Source organism: Drosophila virilis, chromosome 2 (genome assembly GCF_030788295.1).
Source record: "Drosophila virilis strain 15010-1051.87 chromosome 2, Dvir_AGI_RSII-ME, whole genome shotgun sequence".
NCBI classification, from domain to species: Eukaryota; Metazoa; Arthropoda; class Insecta; order Diptera; family Drosophilidae; genus Drosophila; species Drosophila virilis.
In genome coordinates, this window is record NC_091544.1 from 19,890,160 (window position 1) to 19,909,537 (window position 19,378).

Here is a 19,378-nt window from a genome sequence, read left to right on the forward strand (position 1 = left end):
AAGTTCAGTGTGAATTAATGTATAGTGCTTTACCACATGTTTTACAGTTTGGGCATCATCAGAGGAAAACTTTTTGCACCTGGTTCGGAACGTATCGAGTTGCTTAAAACAAAACTAAATTTCTGTGCAAAATGAATGACAACTTCTCTCTGTCGCAAGCCTATTGCATAGCTCTTAGTGCACTTTTGTAGCCGCTACTCTACCGCCCTAAGCCCTACGTCTACATTAAAGAGTTCACTGAGTGCAACATTCAATATATGCTTATATTTTATTCAAAGTCCTGCTAAAAGAACTGTTGAAGGTACATGTATCTTGCGCACCTGCACAGCTGAGAGACATGCTTTGCGCATGATAAAGCATTCTAAACATTTTACATGGTAAATGAGACTCAAAATATGTGTTTGCTAGTGCTTGCTGCTCCTAGTGAAAGATAGAGGCATTTGAAATTATATATTGCGCATACGCGATGTTGTGCGCACTGCTGCGCGCCCGCTTAATGGAATGCAGCTCACGCATAATTGCACATCATTTGCTTGAACTACTCAAATGGCCTGCAGTGGGCGTGCGAATTGGCAAACTTTCAAGAGTAATCTTGCGAACCAATACCTTGCCAATATTTTTGATGTGTTGGCTCATTTGTGAACCCCTTTTAGGCCCGTACGCACACACACACACATGCACACATGATGGTGTAAGTTTGACGTTTGCTTACTTTTTGACGTTAGCTTTTTAAACGCGCGCAATTCCATAACTTCAGCCAGGCCACAGGCTCGCGTGCCATTCCCTCTCGCCACGCAGCTTCTTCGAACTGAGAATCTAATAAAACTTTTGCCAGTTACCTGCAAGCAGCCACAGCAGAAGCAAAAACAAGGTTGCTTATTTGCTTATCATATGCAAATTTGCATGTTTCAGGCTGAAGTTTCCCTTTGACAGGCAGCCGGTTAGCAAGCAAAAAGTAAAAAACCCCAAAGAATGTTTAACAAGCTACCTAAGGGGGTAGCCGAGCACAAAGTTGAAATAACAAAATTTCTGCTTTTATTTTTTATGTGTACGAAGAGAGGCAGACGAGGGCATCTGACCCCAAAGACAACATATACATGTAAATATTCATAACGATATATGTATGTATGTTTGCAAATGGGTGTCTATCGGGGGCTTTGATTAGATAACGCAACGTACAGTGCACAATGCATTGCCTCAGGTCGCGCACTCAAAATAAACAGGCTAAAAATGTATGTAAAATGTTAAAAAATTTCCATACAAATATATAACTTACCATATAAGAACCATCACAACTGCCAGACGTCAGCAACGATAATAATATTCTATTTAATCACATTCATTTGAATTTGCACATGATTCGTGTTTCTCAATATTATTCATAAGACATTTGCATAATTTGGAAGCCAGCAAATGAGAGACCAATTGCACGAGGCGTGAGCTTGAAAAGGATACATTTTTAATGTTGAGGCCCAGCTGACAGAAAACAATAAAATAACAAAAAATAAAATTTGTAATTCTACGTAATGATGAGGATAAAATAAAAAAACATTTGTTTTCTTTTTTACCTTATTTCCATCTTTATAAACACACACACAAACACACGTACGCCATTTGTTGCGTAGTTCATGCTGCGGCTGTCCCTTTTTATACCCTGAGCCCATTAAAAATGGGTAAAACAGACAGAAGGAAGCATATCCGACTCCATAAATATATATATCAAAACCAATAAGAGCTAGAGACTTGAAATCTTAGTGACCGTGCAGATCAAGTATGTTTGCGATAATTCATAACTTACTCCGTTTCTAAGCAATCGATACACATCGATATCGAAATCCTGTTTTTTGAGCAACTTAGGTAAATTATAAGAAATAGAGTCACCAAATTGATATGTTGCTTCAAGAATAGTTTATATATATCGTGTATCTTTCATTTAGCTATCACCACCTTTCTGCTACCACCACGAAGCTACAATTTAATTGCAATTGACGTTTTGAGAATAGACAAAAATTTAATGGTACAATAAGATATACTGTAGAACAATTCATTAAGATCGATTCCGAGATTTTCTGTATGTACTACACACACACATTTATGTGCGTCTGCTTGAAATTATATCAACAGCAATGCTATTGCTTTCTGTGCTGCTGTTTTAACTGATTTACTTATCTTCCTGCAAGCGAGCGCGTAGAGCGCGTTACATTAGGTGTTGGAATAATAGGGTTTAAGGTATTTGCTAGTCGGGAGCTCCCGACTAGAACCTCTTACTTGTTTCCTTTTAGCACCGCTCCAAAATAAATGAGTTCCTGACTAATTTTGTGGGTGTTCTTCCAATATGAATAATTACCAAAGACCAAAAGTATATTTTCAAAAATAGACTTTTGACAATTTCGATGGAAACTGGATCAGGGCATTCAAAATGTGAAATGTACTGGATCCAAAAGCCTACACTGGAAACACCGTAATCTATCGACAATTTTGAACAAACTTGATATGTTCATGTATACAGTGAGAGGGAGAGCGAGAGAAAGCTTAACTTGGTTTTCTAGTCCGGATGCCTACTTTATGAAATATTTAAATATCGAAAAAATGTAACTTATTTCTGGGATTGCTTATAAGCAAGTAGCACACATGACGAAAAACTGGCTTAAATATTTAAAGAATTGCGAAAGAACCCCGAAAGCCGAAAAATGAAAGCAAACCTAATTTCTAGCATTGAGTCAGTTCATATGAACTCTCCAAATTGGCGCGGACAGATAGACTGACACATGTGCAGGGAATTAAATTCAAAAGACTTAACGATAGAAATGCACTTTTTTTTTTAGCATGTGCCGCCGACTGAAATTCAATTACAGCTGCAACTTGCGGCAAGAAGAACAATTACAACGAACAATGCCAAAAATGGTGGCCATTTTAATATATCAGTCGAAAAAGTACGCAACAGGGGGAAAAGGACCCGAGTGTGCATGCAAAACAAATAACAAGGAAATGAAAAACGAGCTCAACTGGAAAATTGCATGGCTCAACCAAAAATACATACACAGCAACACATATACTAGAGAGCATGCACACCCACACATACACAAGCACACACACACACACACACACACTGATACACACAGAGAAAGTCAGCTCCCCGCCGACGTCATTTCCGGCATTGTTATGCTGCGATGTTGTTACTGCCACTACTGTTACTGCGGTTGTTGCTGCTGTGTTTGTCAAGAAGCCTACTTAAAAATGCGCTGCATTCTACATTCAGCAACAGTAGCTACATCTGTACAAGGGCTCAGTTTGAAATTAACAACAAATAGTAAGCATGTGGAAAGATATGTTTAGTTTGCCAAATAGTATAACAACAAATAAATTGTCGGCCAGTCAAATACGTTGTGAATTTCAATAGTTTCATTTTTTTAACTGTCAGTATTTTTAGCACACAATTTTTCTTAAAAGAGATCGAGCTAGAGACGCCCTATAATCTACTTTATTGGATACATAATTTATATGAGATCTTATTATTCAGAATGGTTTATTTTTTATGTCCTTAAATATTAGTAAATAATATGAACAATATATTTATATATACTGTACTAACGAATATAGCCCGGCCTGCCCGTTGCACGTATAAAATAAATGTTCTCAAAAAGCTTTGAAAATGGTTTTAAAACTGATCGGACGGTAAATAAACAACTTTCATTCAAACGCTTTCCGCCAGTTTACCACTGTAGCGGGTGGAGTTTTCCAAATCGTTAAAACACGTATTAATTAAGTTCATTAAGTTTAAAAATTAATTTAGGGGCGAAACGTCATTCAAATGAATTTGAACAAAGAACTTTGAAATTGAGTTAGAGGCCGAACGGATGGTAAACAAAAAAGGCTTAATACAAACGTTTTTCGCGATTTTTGCATACTTGGAATTGGTGGAGTTTCTTATTTAAACCAAAATAATTATATTGCTGATTGGATTTTCGCAATCAAGCAATCAGCTCTCAAAATAACATTTTGCATAGCTCTTTGGAGATTCGTTCAGAGCGACTTTGAATTGGGTTTAATGCCGTGTGTTGCTTAATAAAGCTTTCCCACCTATCTACATTTAAGGGATAGCGCGAAAATGAATAAACAGCCAGCAAATGATGTTTCGCTTTCGCAGTATTGACAAATATCAAATAAAAACTCTGCCCGAAATTTTTTATGCGCCAAAACAAATAAATAGAAATATAAATATAAATGGATAAATGGATATATGGGAATGGAAATGAAATAATCTGCCAACTAAAAGGCGCATAAATAGCTGTCGAATGACATTCATTTTCTGTTGTTCTTCTTTATGGCAACCATTTTGTTGTCGCTCATCACATGTGTATGTGTGTGTGTTCGTGTGTGTCGCCATTTTGTGTGCCTTTCAGCGCATATTCGTATCTATGTACGCAATGTTGACGCCATCATTCGTACGTTTTTTGTTGTCATTGCGGTCACTGACACATGTACGTGTCACTTCAGACATAAGCGCTGAATTATGCAGACAAGATGGTTGGCAAATTGTGATTTGATATATCGCTGGGTGTGGATTTTTAGAAGCGACTTACATTGACGGCAGCGACAACGTCAAATCAATGCCATTAAATTACAAATCATTAACATAAAATTAGCATAATTAATTTTGCACCTAAGAACAGCGCAAGTGTTGATTAAGTTGATTAGCTAGATATTTCTCGCTGTTCTGCATGTGAAGGGCAGCAGCCACGTTTGTAATTTCCCTGCAGGAAGCCAAAGCTTGCCCGCACACAGATAGTTTCATGGATAAGGATGTCTGGCGCAGACAGATCAAAATTCCAAGGTACTTGACCAAAATTCAAGCATCGAAATTATTGCTGTTCTCGTTTATTCGTTTATTTATAGTTTTCATTATATTTGAGATTTTGCAGAAGATGTTGAGCAAAACTTTTGCCTAGCGAAAAGGAAACAAATACTTGTGAAGAGCACAAATTGAAAGTTTTGCGCTCTATGCACTTCACAATTTATTGTTAGCTGCAATTTACAGATCTTAAGTATTGTGAGAAATAGAAGAAAACAAATAAAAATGTTCAATGAAAAATTTGGTGAAGAATTCCGTATCAACGAAATAATTTGTATTTCTTAGAAACGAATTGTAAAAAGAAGAAAACAATAGTTGTTATATTCAGTAAATGTTTTCAAATAAATATGGATATAATACGATATGGAAAATTGAGCTTTGATCCCCTCGAACTTTCGAAGTATAACATACTTGAATTATATTAACAAAATTTACGAAAATTTAACAACTCTTACATATTATTTATTGCATAATTTTTAAAACCTGTTTTGAAAGTAATAAGATAATGTGCGAATACTTCTCTGAAGATTTAATTTCTCCCGTAATGATTTGCATAAAAGGCTTTCAGATATGTGATAAGTAAAGCTAATAAATGCAGACTGGTGAAAATGTCTTGGTAAACAGAATATACCAAAAAAAAATGTTTCTCTATACAGTGTCTTCCTATAAAACGTTGTGTTATAGTAGTGCGATGTTTAAATAATTGGCTTATATATTATCAGCATAGTTGAACTTGTAAATTCCGGGCATAGACAATATATCTTTCAGAATCTTCTCAAAAGAACTCAATTTTTCGGCTGATCGTTCCTATAGCAGTTTTATATTATAGTGGTCTGATATAGTGTTATGATATAGAGGCTTGCGGATAGATATCTTAAAAAAGGCAGTTTTCTATACAACTTAATTATCGACCGATCGTTCCTATGGGAGTTATATGACATATATGCTAGTCTAGATACATATACTTTAACGAAGTCGGACATGACAAAATAATAAAATTAAAATAATATCATCTAAACGAGCATACAAATATGTAATGTTTTTAATTAGTCTGATACTAGCAACAAGCATCATCATACTGATTCAATTTCTTTTGCTATATATATTTTTAAAGCGGGATGGCTCAGATGACAATCAGTAAAACAAACAACCAATTACATATAAATGCCAACATTTGTATGCATATAGAATAGCTATTATTTATTCTCAGATTCTGACATTTAACCATGACTTTAAAGCAGACAGCAAAGCTAGCATACAGATACAAGTCTTTTTAGTTTCAGAGAGCAGAGCAATATCTGTTGTCCGCCACGCAATTTTGTAATGGATTGTACACACACACCAGCACACGCACATTGTGCATATAGAGCACACCAATGCATACTGTTGTACTAACCAATTACCAGAATCAATAACAATGAAGCTAGCCAAACATGCTGGGTACTACATATATTTGGTTACATTGCTATCATATTCAGAAATAGCACTTTCATAAAAAAAATTGTCATACTACGAGAATTCTGGAGTAAACAAAAAATCTTGCACACTTTTCATAATTGGATGCACAGTACAGCCAGGACATGAGCACAAAAATACTGTCGTTCAATAGAAGAAAATAATACCAGGAACATCATGTAATTTTAACGCATAAAAGAAATGAAGAGAATTGCTTGTTTGTGCTTAATGTACCCAAACATTGCAGCACTTGGGCTTGTCGGTTAGTATAAAGTAAAGTTTTCAAGAAATGCACAGACCAGAAAGGTGGCGAAGTATAAATGAAACTTATTTAAAGACGATGGGCCAAATATGAAGAAAAAGTATAGCGTATAGTTATTGGCTCTGTATTAAACACTTTCAAAAATATTTCTTGTAACTTAAAGTGCATAAAAGCATTTATGGCTGGCAAGTATAAATCTATTAAGATAAATTAGATTAAAAAATTTAAGAAATTAAACAAGTAAGGCAACTGAACAAGGAGAATCCGAGCTTGATACCCAGCACATCCATGGCAATAACTAGCTAGCTCGTTTGAAAAAAAATCTATTATATTATTGTACTTAACATAAGCTATATCATATTTTATATACGTTAACTTTCCTTGTATATAAGATTATTTTTTAAATATAATTATGGTGTAAACTGTTGGTGTTTAAAAATGTTAATAGATTTCATTATGGAAATGATTTTATTTCACAACAAAATATATTACGTTTTGCCCAGAGTGCGGGAAAATATATTTTCAGACTCTAGATTATGTCCCCTAACAGCAGCTGAACAATATCAAAAATGTTAAAGCACAAAGTACATGCGGCTGGGCAGCAAAGTGCAGAGACATAAGCTTGCAAGAGGCCACCAGATATGCAACTAACCCATGCACATTCCTTTATATATTTTTATATGTTTGTGTGAGTGCGTATGTGTGGGTGTGTTGGTGTGTGTACATGTAGGCTGCCTATCTTGGGCCATCTTGAGTGCTTGAGCCAAAGATTAAATGGTGTTTATTGCTGCACCGGAGCAGCTCTGTGCACATTTGGCGCTGTCTCTCTAATACTTTTGACACTTTTGCAAAATTTATGAGTGCACACATATTCACACTCACACCTTCACATGCTTAGAAATTGTACAGTGCAAAGACAACTCAAAGTAAATAAATAAACAAAAAGTATTTGTAATGCAAATGCAGGGCAGGATCTAGCTTACAAGCGCTGCAACCATAACTTATTTCTGATTCTGTTTCAAATATCTATTTTCGTATTTTCTTACAGGGTTGGACCTGGCCTAAGATGGGTAGCGTTCTTTTTGCAGCTGTCCTCATAGCATTACACTTTACGACCGGGTGCCTGGCCAACCCAGATGCTAAACGTTTGTACGACGATTTACTGAGCAACTACAATCGACTCATAAGACCTGTGGGTAACAACTCCGATCGTCTGACGGTCAAAATGGGTCTAAAACTGTCACAGTTAATCGATGTGGTAAGTACATACATCTATCTATACACTAGAAGAAATTGCGCAGCCATTCCGAGATCAAATAAATAATAATATGTTTGTATTTTATTACAACCTGAAATAGTTATAAAAGTAACAGAAAACAAGGAGCCAGTTTTATATTAAACGAGAAAGAAAGGCTATCTTCGGCACGCCGAAGATCTAATACCCTTGGAGACCAAACCTTATTATAATGATCATAGTGCTTTGCCCATATCTAAGAAGCACAGGGAAAATAGTTAATACCGAATCTGCTCAAGATATCTTGATAAACAAAAAAAATGTTTAATCAAAAACCTACATTTCGACCGATCCTTTCTATTGCAGATATATGATATTGAAGTCCGATGTAAATAAGATTTTGTATAAATGATGAGAGCATAGAGAAATCTTTAAATGCCGTGTTAAATCAATATATCTAGAATGACAAAAAAAATGTTCCATACAACAACTTAATTTGCGCCCGATCGTTCCTATGGCAGCTATATGATATAGTGGTTCGATCCAGCTGGTTTTGACATATGTGCTGCGTGTAACAGAAAGAGCGATTTCTGGAAAGTTTATGAAGATAGCTTTAAAACTGAGAGATTAGTTCGCACAGACACAGACAGACGGGCATGGCTATATCGACTCGGCTGTTGATACTGATCAATAATATGGGGTCGGAGATGTCTCTTCTATGCGTTACACATATCAAGGCAAAATTATAATACCCTCTGCAAGGCTATAAAATAAAAAAAAAAAAAAAAAAAAAAAACATAAATATCTGGTTCTTATTTTTCAAGAATAGGCTTTGAACCCCAAATTCTTTATCGCGGATACTGACACTTATCCTACTACGCTACGCATTTTGTGTCATTGCAACTGGTAAAAGGGAACAATTTATTTGTGCAAATGTATGTATCAGGCAGAAGGAAGCATCTCTGACCCCATAAAGTGTATATTATGCTTGTTATTCTTGACCAGCAGCACAAGCCGAGTAGATCTAGACATGTCTGCCTGTCCGTCCTTCTGTCCGCCCGTCCATTCGCATGTATGAACGCAATTATTTCTGAACCTATTAGAGCTACAAAGATAGATTCTCCTAGTGCCCGCGCAGTAAGAGTTTGTTTCTGATAATCGATTACTTGCAATATACAAATCGATATCGAGCTCTCTTAGCGCGAGGAAGATGGTTCAGGTTATTCGCTAGGCAGAAAGTGCTTAGTAGAGCCTCTTACTTGATTCAATTAAAAATAAGTGTTTTGTTTTTTAATTTTTCATTGTTGCGGTAATACATATAAAAGATTATTAAAATACTCCACAGAAAAAAGGCATCTCCTTTTCCTAGTTAAATACCATTTGCATGTGGCTAACCGAAATCACAGTAATTTGTTTTTAGCGATAATGGTATCAAGTTTAGCTGTCAAGTCTTTGACAACTGAGCTGCTCAGATGACAATCAAAGCAGATTAATTTCCAAAGCCAACAGCGCAGCGGTAAGCAGGCAAATGGCATTTGTATAAGCCGCGGGAAAGCAGCAGCCGCGTAATTAATAACTGTTTACCAAACGCTTAAAAGGCAGTCGAACTAATCCAGCACTGTTTACCCAATCCGCCGATTCAACTCTTCCACTTGGTAGTGAACATTGTTTGCATAATAAATCAATGGGCTCTGCGATTTATAGTACATCGACTGATGATTGTTTTGTTGATTAAGTTTGCAATTGCAGTTGGGGCCCCTGCACACTGCTCAATCAAGACAGCAAAAATTGCGCAATATATCAGAAGCCAGTGCCGGGGCCAAATTGTGTGTATGAAAAAAAATCTCCAATTGCCAGCAGAGTCAAACACAGCAATAGCAGCAGCAACGGGGCAAGCGATTGGCCCACAATCTTCTGCTCGGTTTGGATGCACATGACAACCGGAAATGGGAAACCGGCTAACAGTTACGTGTGCTGTTGGCCACACAGTTGCTGAGCTTTACAGCTCCCTGCTGCATTTGGTCTTTCGCTTCCTGCTGGCTTCGGCTCCTTTTTTGCTGTTATAAATCACGCGCTAAGCACCAAGACCACTAAAAGGCATGCCAAACAGTCGGTAGCAGCCATACCAGTCATACCAATGCACATTGGGCTTGGCGCTTTCAAGCCATAGCCAAATTCAAGAATGGTTTTCCAAAAAGGCAAGTGGCATTAAAGAGAATGAATTTAAGAGCTAAAATTTGACTGACTTAACTGCGCATTATATTAAAGCGGGGCCGAAATGCTCCATTACATTTTATTAATCAATTTTCCACCCTTTGGAGTTAAACACGTCAGCGACCCCCATATCCCGCCCTGCCGGATGAAAACCAAAATATTTTCAAACAACAAATTTGTAAAAATTATCCACGATTCTGTAGAAATTTGTCACTGACAGCAGTCAAATATTTTTCAATTTCTATTTTTCTTGCTATAAGATTGATTCCCGATCCGTCAGTAGTGAACAAACAATTTAACATATATAAATTTCTAATTGTAATAATTTAATTAAAGAATTTTAAATTCTTTCGATTAATTTGCTTCTTTTTAAGATAATTTGGTATATGATTTAGTTTGTCATATCCAAGCACTGTGCTTCTGGCATAAGGTGCTTATAAACGAAATTGCTTTTATGTGTGTGAATGCGTGTGTGTGTGTGGAATAATATTACACATACGCTCTGTGTGCTCGACTGGCAACTGGCTTGAAATATTCGCAGAATTTCTTTTATTGCACTAGTTCAATGGTCACTTTTTGTTGTATTAATGTTGTTGTTGTTGGAATGCACGTGTTGCCTGCTTTCCTTATTGGCGTACAAGTCCTTGTAAATGCTATCGAGCGAAATCTCTGCACTTTGTTTAGTTGGTTCTTACTCCTATTGAAAATTGCAATCATTGGCAACAGAGAGCAGTACATATGTGTATATATGCAGAACAGATTACAACCAGATGCGTAGCCAGTATTTTTAATTTAATTTCATCTATTTCCATTTGCTTGACCTTTGTGATTTGCGAGTCAGTATGTAGCATTAGTTACTTATTACTGGCAGTGCAGCTGCTCATTCAGGTGAATTATGACCACAGATTTGTAGAGAGGGTGAGATTTGGTAAAAGGACAGTCTTGGAGAGGGGGTGTCAGGCAGACAGTTGGACCTAATTGCTGGTTGCTATGTTACTTTGAGCTCTGCTTGCCCGAAAATGCAATTATATGGAAGCTGTGTCCTATAAATGTGGAATGCATGATCTGGGAAAGAGAGAGAGAGAGAGAGAGAGAGAGAGAGATAGAGAGAGAGAGAGAGAGAGAGAGAGAGAGGGAGAGAAAGAGAGAGAGAAGAAACATTAAATCAAATTCCAGGTTGAATGTAGAGTAAGCATAAAAGCAATTACGGTCAAGTGTAGAATGCACACAGATACTTAGAAATTAAATGTAATGTACCTCTGTTAACTCAGTAAGTCAAATAAAAACTTTATTTGACATTTTATAATAACCATTATAAGAATCCGACATACAAATGAAACTGCCGCATTTTGCATACTTTATTTAATACTTATTCAGTCAGAGCTGGGAAGGAATTTTTATGTTGCACTCGGTGTCGGTTATTGCAAAGTTTATTTACGGCAAACAGGAAATTCGATTTAAATTGTAAACAAGTCCAAGACGAGAACGTTGCTGAATCCTTGCCATGGCCCCAGTGGCCACAGACATAAAATGCAAATTCAGTTGCATCTGAAATGCTTTAAGCTTCAGCTTAAGCAATTTAAACACTGTATATCCTGTGCATCCTGTTCGGTGTAATGCAACCGGCAGCCATAGCTCTAAGTGTGAATAAGCAAGCAGCCGCAACAGCAATAACAACAACTACACCAATTACATAGCAACAAACCCAGTTAGGCAGCTGTAGGTGTGAACCGGCATAGACATGGACATGGACATGGACATGGCCTGCCGGAGAGACGAGGCGAGAAAGCTGATGTTGCTGTTGGAGCTACTACAGCGGATGCCGCACATAAAGCATAAAGGATACGCGCAACGCTTGTCTTCGTCCTCGACGCCCTGACGCAACTGCAATTTTATCTCTTCCTTATGCCCGCTGTCTTTGTGCCTGGTCTTGGCTTTGTCGTTTTATTGCCGGTTTTCCGCGTCGCCCGCACCTAATGACCTTTCAGACGTTCAGACGTTTAGCCGTTGGCTGCCAACTAGCAACTGGCAATTGGCAACTGGGAACTGTTAGCTGGCATCCCAGGACGGCGCACTGAGCGGGTGATTAGTAGGTCATCTTGGCAGCAGCACCACCAACACCGCAGCGTGTGCTGGCAACCACCAGTAAAATCTATTAACACTGAGTATCTGAACATATTGCTTGCTAGATTCAGCAACGGGGGCGCTCGTCCTAGCTGCTGATATTATCTGGATGTCTCGACGGAAAGCGCGTTACAACGCGTCATTATCATTTTGTCGTTAATTACATTTTTCAACGCTTAAGTGATTTATTCCGCAATTTTATCGTTTTCTAATTTTTTCTATTGAATCCTGTCGCCTGCTCCCAACATATTTACGCTTAATGAGTTGCTTTGCCGCCTGCCACCTAAATAAATATGAAAGGGAAGCCAACGGCAGTAACTGCCAAGGAGCTTGACACGGACTCGTTGCTCGCTTAACGTGTGTATATTTGTACATACCATATATATAAGTGGATACTCAGGAGGGACTCTGAAGCCTGAATAGAAGGTGACATTATGGTTCCATGCGTACATCTGTTAAGGCGCAAATTAGAGCACTTTGATATGCTTGAATTATTTGCGATGAATCCTGAATGCGTCAACATGAATTACTTGTTTCCTTAGTTTAGATATCATGTTGGCTTTGTCGAAAAAATAAAAAAAAAGTTCTGTGTGTTTTTCTAGGTATGTAAGCAAACGATTATTTATTCATCTCTATATATAAAATTGTTTGTTGTTGCTTGATTGGTGATCGACGCACAGCCCAAACCGTAAAAGGTAAGACGGGATTTCGAACAATTCCACCGGCAAGTGTGGAAAAATTTGGAAAAATATTTATATGCTACTTTCTTGTCTACCTTTCGATTGGTCTCAAACTCATTTTCAAAGGGATACGTTTCGCCCTTTATTTCATATCCAAGGATCTACATAAAAATCATTTGAGACGTGTTACACATTTTTTCCAAAATCAAAGCAGTATCGGTGGAAGTTGCAACTCAAAGATATTTCATGTGAAATTATAATTTGTTTTCAAGTTTTTTAAGATATTTTCATCCAATTAGCACCATTCTAAAATATCAGAAATATCATACAACAAATGTCTGTAGAGGTAGACATATCTTCGGCAGCCGATGATAGCCGTATCTTATCGTTTATTAACCCATTTAAGTTAAACTTACAAGTGCTTTGATTCTTACGACATACCATTATATATATAATTAAGAAAACAAACCAATTAATGCATGTTGCCTTGTCTACTCATTTTTATCCCATATTCCAAGCAACCACAGCGCAACTGAACTGCTTAACTGTAGAAGAATAATTGGTATAGATCTATGCGTATATTTTGTCTTTCCACTTCATATAATGCTCGAAATGGCTTTGTGAGCTTTTATAGTTAAGCTAACTTTTAATCCACTTCGCAGCTTACCAACTCGGTGCTTAAACTTTATGCTTGTTTAGCTGCTCTTAACTTTAATTGCATCAGCTACCCCAGCAGACCGGGATTCCAGTTTTACTTCTACTCTTATTATTTCACTCTAATCTCGTTTCTCTTTCAGTGACAGTCTGCGCAACATAAATTGATTAAAACTCAATGATGCTTTAAGAATACGGTCTCCAGCCACGACTGTGACTGTTTCTTATTGCTGCAGCTCACTTCAAACTAACCAACTGCAGCACCATTTAACCCAGGACATGCCATGAGCTACCTCTTGACAGCCACCAACAGCCCCACAGTTCCACCAAGCAAATAACCCTACAACCTCCACTCAGCTGAGCAAATTTCAAACGCATTTGTTAACCGATACCAAAGCAGTACAGTTGTTCAGTAAACTAAAAAAACATTCACTCGTCGCAACGATTTTCAATTTGATGGTCCCCACTCAATGCTTAAGTTGTCACAAATGTTGAGACCTGGCACCAGCCACCAGCCGCGAGCCCCCGTTGACAGCTCAGCCAATCACTTGAGCTGTATTTTATACCCTGTTCTTAGTATTTTTAAAAGTGTTTCCATTACAATTGCACGGATCCAAAAAAAAAATATTTTGATTGTTACTACTGACTAACCACTGAACCTAAGCCAAGACCGAAATATATCTTTTGTAAAAATGGCTTTGTTTAAGACCATAATTTTATTTTAAGAATTGAATATAGTATTACAAATATTGGAAGTGGAAACCTGGGTTCACAAACCGGCGGAAACACAGGTTCCTATCGGCTGCGACAGTATCGATACATATAACAATATTTTAAAGTTTCATTTTTAAAACATATTTAAGGAGTATCTCAAAGTCGAACACTCGGACCCATTTGCCAAGACTTGGTCAAACTTAAAACGAATTTGCATGTCCAATACAAATTGAATTCTTGCTTGAGCTCGCATCTAACCAAATTTTTCGAATTTATTTTCTTTGCAGAATCTAAAAAATCAAATTATGACTACCAACGTTTGGGTGGAGCAGGTGAGTCAAACTTTCCCATTTTTGTAAAATTGTATTTTGGCTACTCTCTAAACTGTTTTCCGGTTGGTGCGATTTTGCATATTGGCAGCTGGCAAACTTCCTGACGTTTTCGTGAAACATGAATACACCATTTGCACGCTTCGCTGCAAGCGAATGCAAAATACATTTTGCTAGCCAATCCTCGCATTCGTATAATGCCAATTGTGACCAGCTTTTGGCTCTGCCATTGAAAGCGTTGATTTGGACTTGACCAAGTGGCCACGCTGGCCACTTTGCTGCAGCTACTCGTTCATATATGTGCATTGGCTTTGCACTAATGCGATGGACTGTTGCAACTACAATAACATGAGAATAGCCAAAAAACTATATACATCTATATATATCTAGTGTCTGACTCGCGCGTTTTTTTCGAGTTGCTTTTAAGCACTTGAATGGAACAGCTTTAAAGTTTTTGCATAAAATATGCACACAAATCTTCTGCACAAATTGCAGTCAATAGCTCTCAAAAGCTTATTCCTAGTTTCTGGTTACCCAATTGACAAAACAAAAGCAAACCCCAAAATTAGATATAAATTATGCAACACATCTGTTTCTCTATGTGTGTGTGTGCGCTTCTATTCCAAATTTGTGCATGAGCATTTCTGCTATTATCAATTTTGGCTCATTAAAAATTCAATTCGCATGTGTTCTAGGAAACGATTTCAACTGAAAATCGCTTACGCAAAGTAACATGATAAAAATGTGAATTAAATTTTACTTACTCTTATAATTTTTTTTATTTAAATATAATAATTATGTAAATACATACATTGTACATAACATTTCATAAGCTGCAACAAATGTAGACAAAAGCAATATGTAAAATGTAAATTAAAGTAAAATGTTAATGGCAAAATTTTTAGCCTGTCCGGCAAGCTATGCCCCAACTGAGAGTGGTCAGAAAGCAAAGATTTTATCAGGGAAAGTAAAGTCATGTGGGCCTGGTGAATCTGGTAGGTCTAGATGGAACAGAGAATTGAAGCCGGCCTTACAGAAACGAAGAGTCTATGTCGCCAACAATTAACTTATGTAGGATGAGAACAACGAGGATTTGCATATGGCACTTGCTTCAGAATTTAACAAAATTTTATTTCAATCGTAAAAAACATATGAAAATTGTATTCAGAAGTACGCCTAGGTTTATCGAGCTAAATAAAGATTTAAAAATGGAAATGTCTGTGTTAGTAGTTAAATCAATTGGAGTAAAACAAGTTCGGAACACCTAAACATTATTCAAGTTTCATTATTTGTTTGTATTTATTGTTGCTGCTGACGTTACTGCAATTTATGTTTGGCTTCAGCATTGCTGCGCGTCTATAAATATGCACACACATTATGTCAATAAGGGCGCAAATACGTGCACCCGCATAAACGTTACTGTTTAAGTGTATCTGTGTGCGTGTGACAACTGACTGTAGATAGCCTATTTAGGCGGGCTTTTGCATAGAAAGCCAAATGACTCCAAACAGCTGGTAGCCGCAATTAAATGTACAATCTATTAAACGAACAACAACAAAAAGTCGCCAAAAACCAACAAATTTAAGAATAACATTACCTTTACCGCTCCATATATTTTAATTAGTTTCCAAGCCCGAATGAGCAAACAATTGTTCATTAAAAGCGGACAAATTAACTAATTTTATAGATTACAAATCAATGAGGCATCAGCGTGCAACCCGAATGAAGATATATAAAAACAAAAAACATGCAAATAATAATGCGGTATCAATATTTTCATTTATTATGATTATCGTCTGCAACGGTTATTTATTTTAATTATTGTGCGTTTCATGCTTGGTCAACGCTTGAGCGCCCCAATAATCTCATTGTGAATTGCAACCAATGTCCACGTGGCATGCATCATACATTTAACATCAATCGTGTTGCAATCAATATAATTACAGTTTTATGTTGTACACAGTTTCGTGTACCCGACTGGAAGTTACCCTTTGGTATACTATTGTCGCGGAAGAAGAAAAGCACATATAGAGCGCTCCAAGAAAAAGTGCCTGAATAGGATATACTCTAAGTCCAGGTCCAAGCGGCCGATACAAGCATTGGAGTTTCCCTCATTCTAGCTACGGTGTCCGATCTTTATGAAATGTTCAGGTGCAAGATATGACATTCAAATATTTTTTTCGAAAGTCTTCACACCAAATTTTTGAATACGACACTGCCCACTATAGCTATATGTATATCCAACGGTCGTAATTGTATGGTGAAAATTAAATTTAACGCTAACAGCTTACCGACCAATAAATTACTGCATAATTAATGGAAAGCAATTGAAACATTAAATGCAATAACAACAAAGCCAGCAGCAGGCAACAAGCAAGAGCCAGCAAACATATATTGTGAGCTACATATTGAATTCAATATTCATCTAAATGCAAATTATCTAACCGAGCGACATATTTATTTTGGAATAAATTGTTTCATTTTGTTTGTTATATATATTATTAGAAATAATATCAATTTTTGTAACTACTTATATATGTTGCAGGAGTGGAATGACTACAAATTAAAATGGAATCCTGACGATTACGGCGGAGTGGATACCCTGCATGTGCCCTCCGAGCACATATGGCTGCCGGATATTGTGCTATACAACAAGTAAGTGCGCAGCTAATTTTCATATGCCCCTTGACCGCATTCGTTCTGGTTTGAACTGTGGGCTTGGGCATTTTGGCGCCTGGAACCATTTGCATAATTGCCCAATGGGCGCGACGGGCGCATAAATCAAAGCGCACAGTTACGCTTGCAATTTATCAGCCGATGATTAACGTATTTTTATTTCAATGTGTAACATGAGTGCTGGTCGAGGGTTCGCTGAAGCTTGGAGCTAAGGAAGGGAGGGAGCAGTCCTTTATGCTCAGCTAAAATGGCTGCCAACTCGTCTGCTTTCTCAAATTGGACGTTTTATTTTGCTACGCTCGCTGTAATTATTATAATTTGCCTTGTGTTGTATTTCACTTGGAGTAAAGCCAGGGCAAGCATACGGCACAGTGGTAAAAGCTATGGGAAAGGATCCCATTCCAAATACATTTTCATTCAGCTCTCTTTCCTCCCTCAGCCAGCTCCCAAGCTCTAAGATCTCCAGCTTTTAATTTATGCAATTAAAATAAAAAGCTAGCACTGACCACATTATAGGAACATCCAACCTATACAATATATTTTCCTATTAAATATTTAAATATGCAAAAGTACATTGGCAAAATACTTGCAATTGAGTTTAGATTTTTCTCTTGAATTCCCGCATAATTTCCACTGTTCCACATGCCTTGCCGTCCAACACTTGACTCTGTCGATGTGGCTGGCACTTTAGTTGTGCCTACAACACCAGGGAGGACATCGCTCTTTTGGCAGATCGGCTTACGCGCTTTATGTGCCGTATTGGCTTTCTTTTTTTCTGGATTTTTACGCTGGGCTTGGCTTGGCTGCTGGGTGCCTTTACTGCTTTGCTGCCTTGGCAATACCAACTATTCGCATAGCATACTTTTTGGGGTGTGTGTTTTGGCAGAGTCATAAAAACTCGTAATTTATGGCTTGGAAAAAGCTTAAATTTCATTTGCCAACAACGACAAAAGCATTGTCATGTTGTTGTGCGTAACTATACCAAGTTCATGGTACTTACACTAATACACACACACGCACTGCGTTTTATGTGGCCACCATTGTCGTTTGTTGAGACGGCCGCCGCCAATGTGGACAATTTTTAAAGTGATAAAAATAATTTGTGCTGGCTATAATGAAGCGACGCTTCTGTAAGAAGGCCTTTCCCCTTACAGCCACTACCAGATGGAGCTTCGAGTTGAAGTAGCCTCTGTCCGCTTTAAACACTTGTAGTTGATTGTGTTTGATAGAAATAAATTGTCTCTGTAAAGTTCACATAACTTGATGCCAACATAAGACTATAAGAGATGACACAGAAATTTCCTGTCACCTTTTATTTAGTCATATAAAATGCAAGCTTAGTTTCTTGGAAAGAATATTCTATTGGACTGCCACCTAATGGCATATTTAATCAAGTTTTTAAATATCTATAAAGCAGATATTTCAATTTATTTTGAAACGGTTTTCTAATAAATATATTTCGCAGATTAAATTCATAGGAGTGTATCGATTTAATAAAAACAATTTCAAATTAAGGCTGAATAGCGGATAGTAAACAACGAATATCACTGAGAGCAGTATGCTTGTTCATAAAAGTGCCGAAGTTGTTGTAATCATGAATGCAGGCACGTTCCCCCATGTGGCTGGATGAAAAAGTTTGCAGCGCAGAAAATGCGTTTAGTTTCACAATTGCGGCGAAACTGACAATATTTTATGCAGCAACTTTTTGCTCGCCAAGACAAACGCACAGCGGCATACAATTCATACGCACATTCAGACACACACACTGATACACTCAGAATAGGAATGCTAGCGCAGCCGACGAAATTGCGCCCATTTACATGCAATGAAAAATGTTTAATTGCCTGCTAAATGTGGAATAGCCAACAAATAGTTGAACGAGCCTTTTATAGACGCGTAACAAAACAACAACATGGCCTACGGGTACAAATACCTGCCAGCGTGTGTGCCACACTTAACCACGCTTACACACACGGACACACGTTTGCAGACGCGTACACACGCGCAGCCGCCATGTTGGCCTATTAAATAATGTTCGCCATGTTGTTGTACGGCCTTTGAAACAAGCTTCAAAAGTTGTAATTTATTGGACGTGGCCGTGCGCTTGTTGTACTAATTGTTAGCGGGTCACTTCAAAACGCGAACGGTATTCGCTTTCGGCACGTTTGTAAATTTTAAATTGCA

At 37.4% G+C, this 19,378-nt stretch overlaps 1 protein-coding gene and 1 long non-coding RNA gene across 3 annotated transcripts in view; one reads left to right on the plus strand and one right to left on the minus strand.

Moving 5' to 3' along the window:
• The window catches only part of nAChRalpha1 (nicotinic acetylcholine receptor alpha1), a 76,500-nt gene that overhangs the window by 40,425 nt on the left and 16,697 nt on the right, over positions 1–19,378 (plus strand). The window contains exons 1-4 of one of the 2 annotated variants that reach the window (XM_070207041.1): positions 12,713–12,743; positions 12,822–12,836; positions 14,477–14,521; positions 17,064–17,173. In XM_070207041.1, the coding sequence (XP_070063142.1) occupies positions 14,495–14,521; positions 17,064–17,173 (137 nt within the window). In that variant the 5' untranslated portion in view covers positions 12,713–12,743; positions 12,822–12,836; positions 14,477–14,494. Of the gene's footprint in view, positions 1–7,617; positions 7,828–12,712; positions 12,744–12,821; positions 12,837–14,476; positions 14,522–17,063; positions 17,174–19,378 lie in introns of those variants that run through there. The other variant, XM_002053284.4, reaches the window with a different exon arrangement.
• Positions 1,011–2,508, minus strand: LOC116650667 (uncharacterized). Its single transcript, XR_011416141.1, has 5 exons — positions 2,269–2,508; positions 1,799–2,173; positions 1,569–1,735; positions 1,277–1,476; positions 1,011–1,224 (listed from the first exon to the last, which is right to left on the minus strand). It is a non-coding gene; the product is annotated as an uncharacterized lncRNA (long non-coding RNA).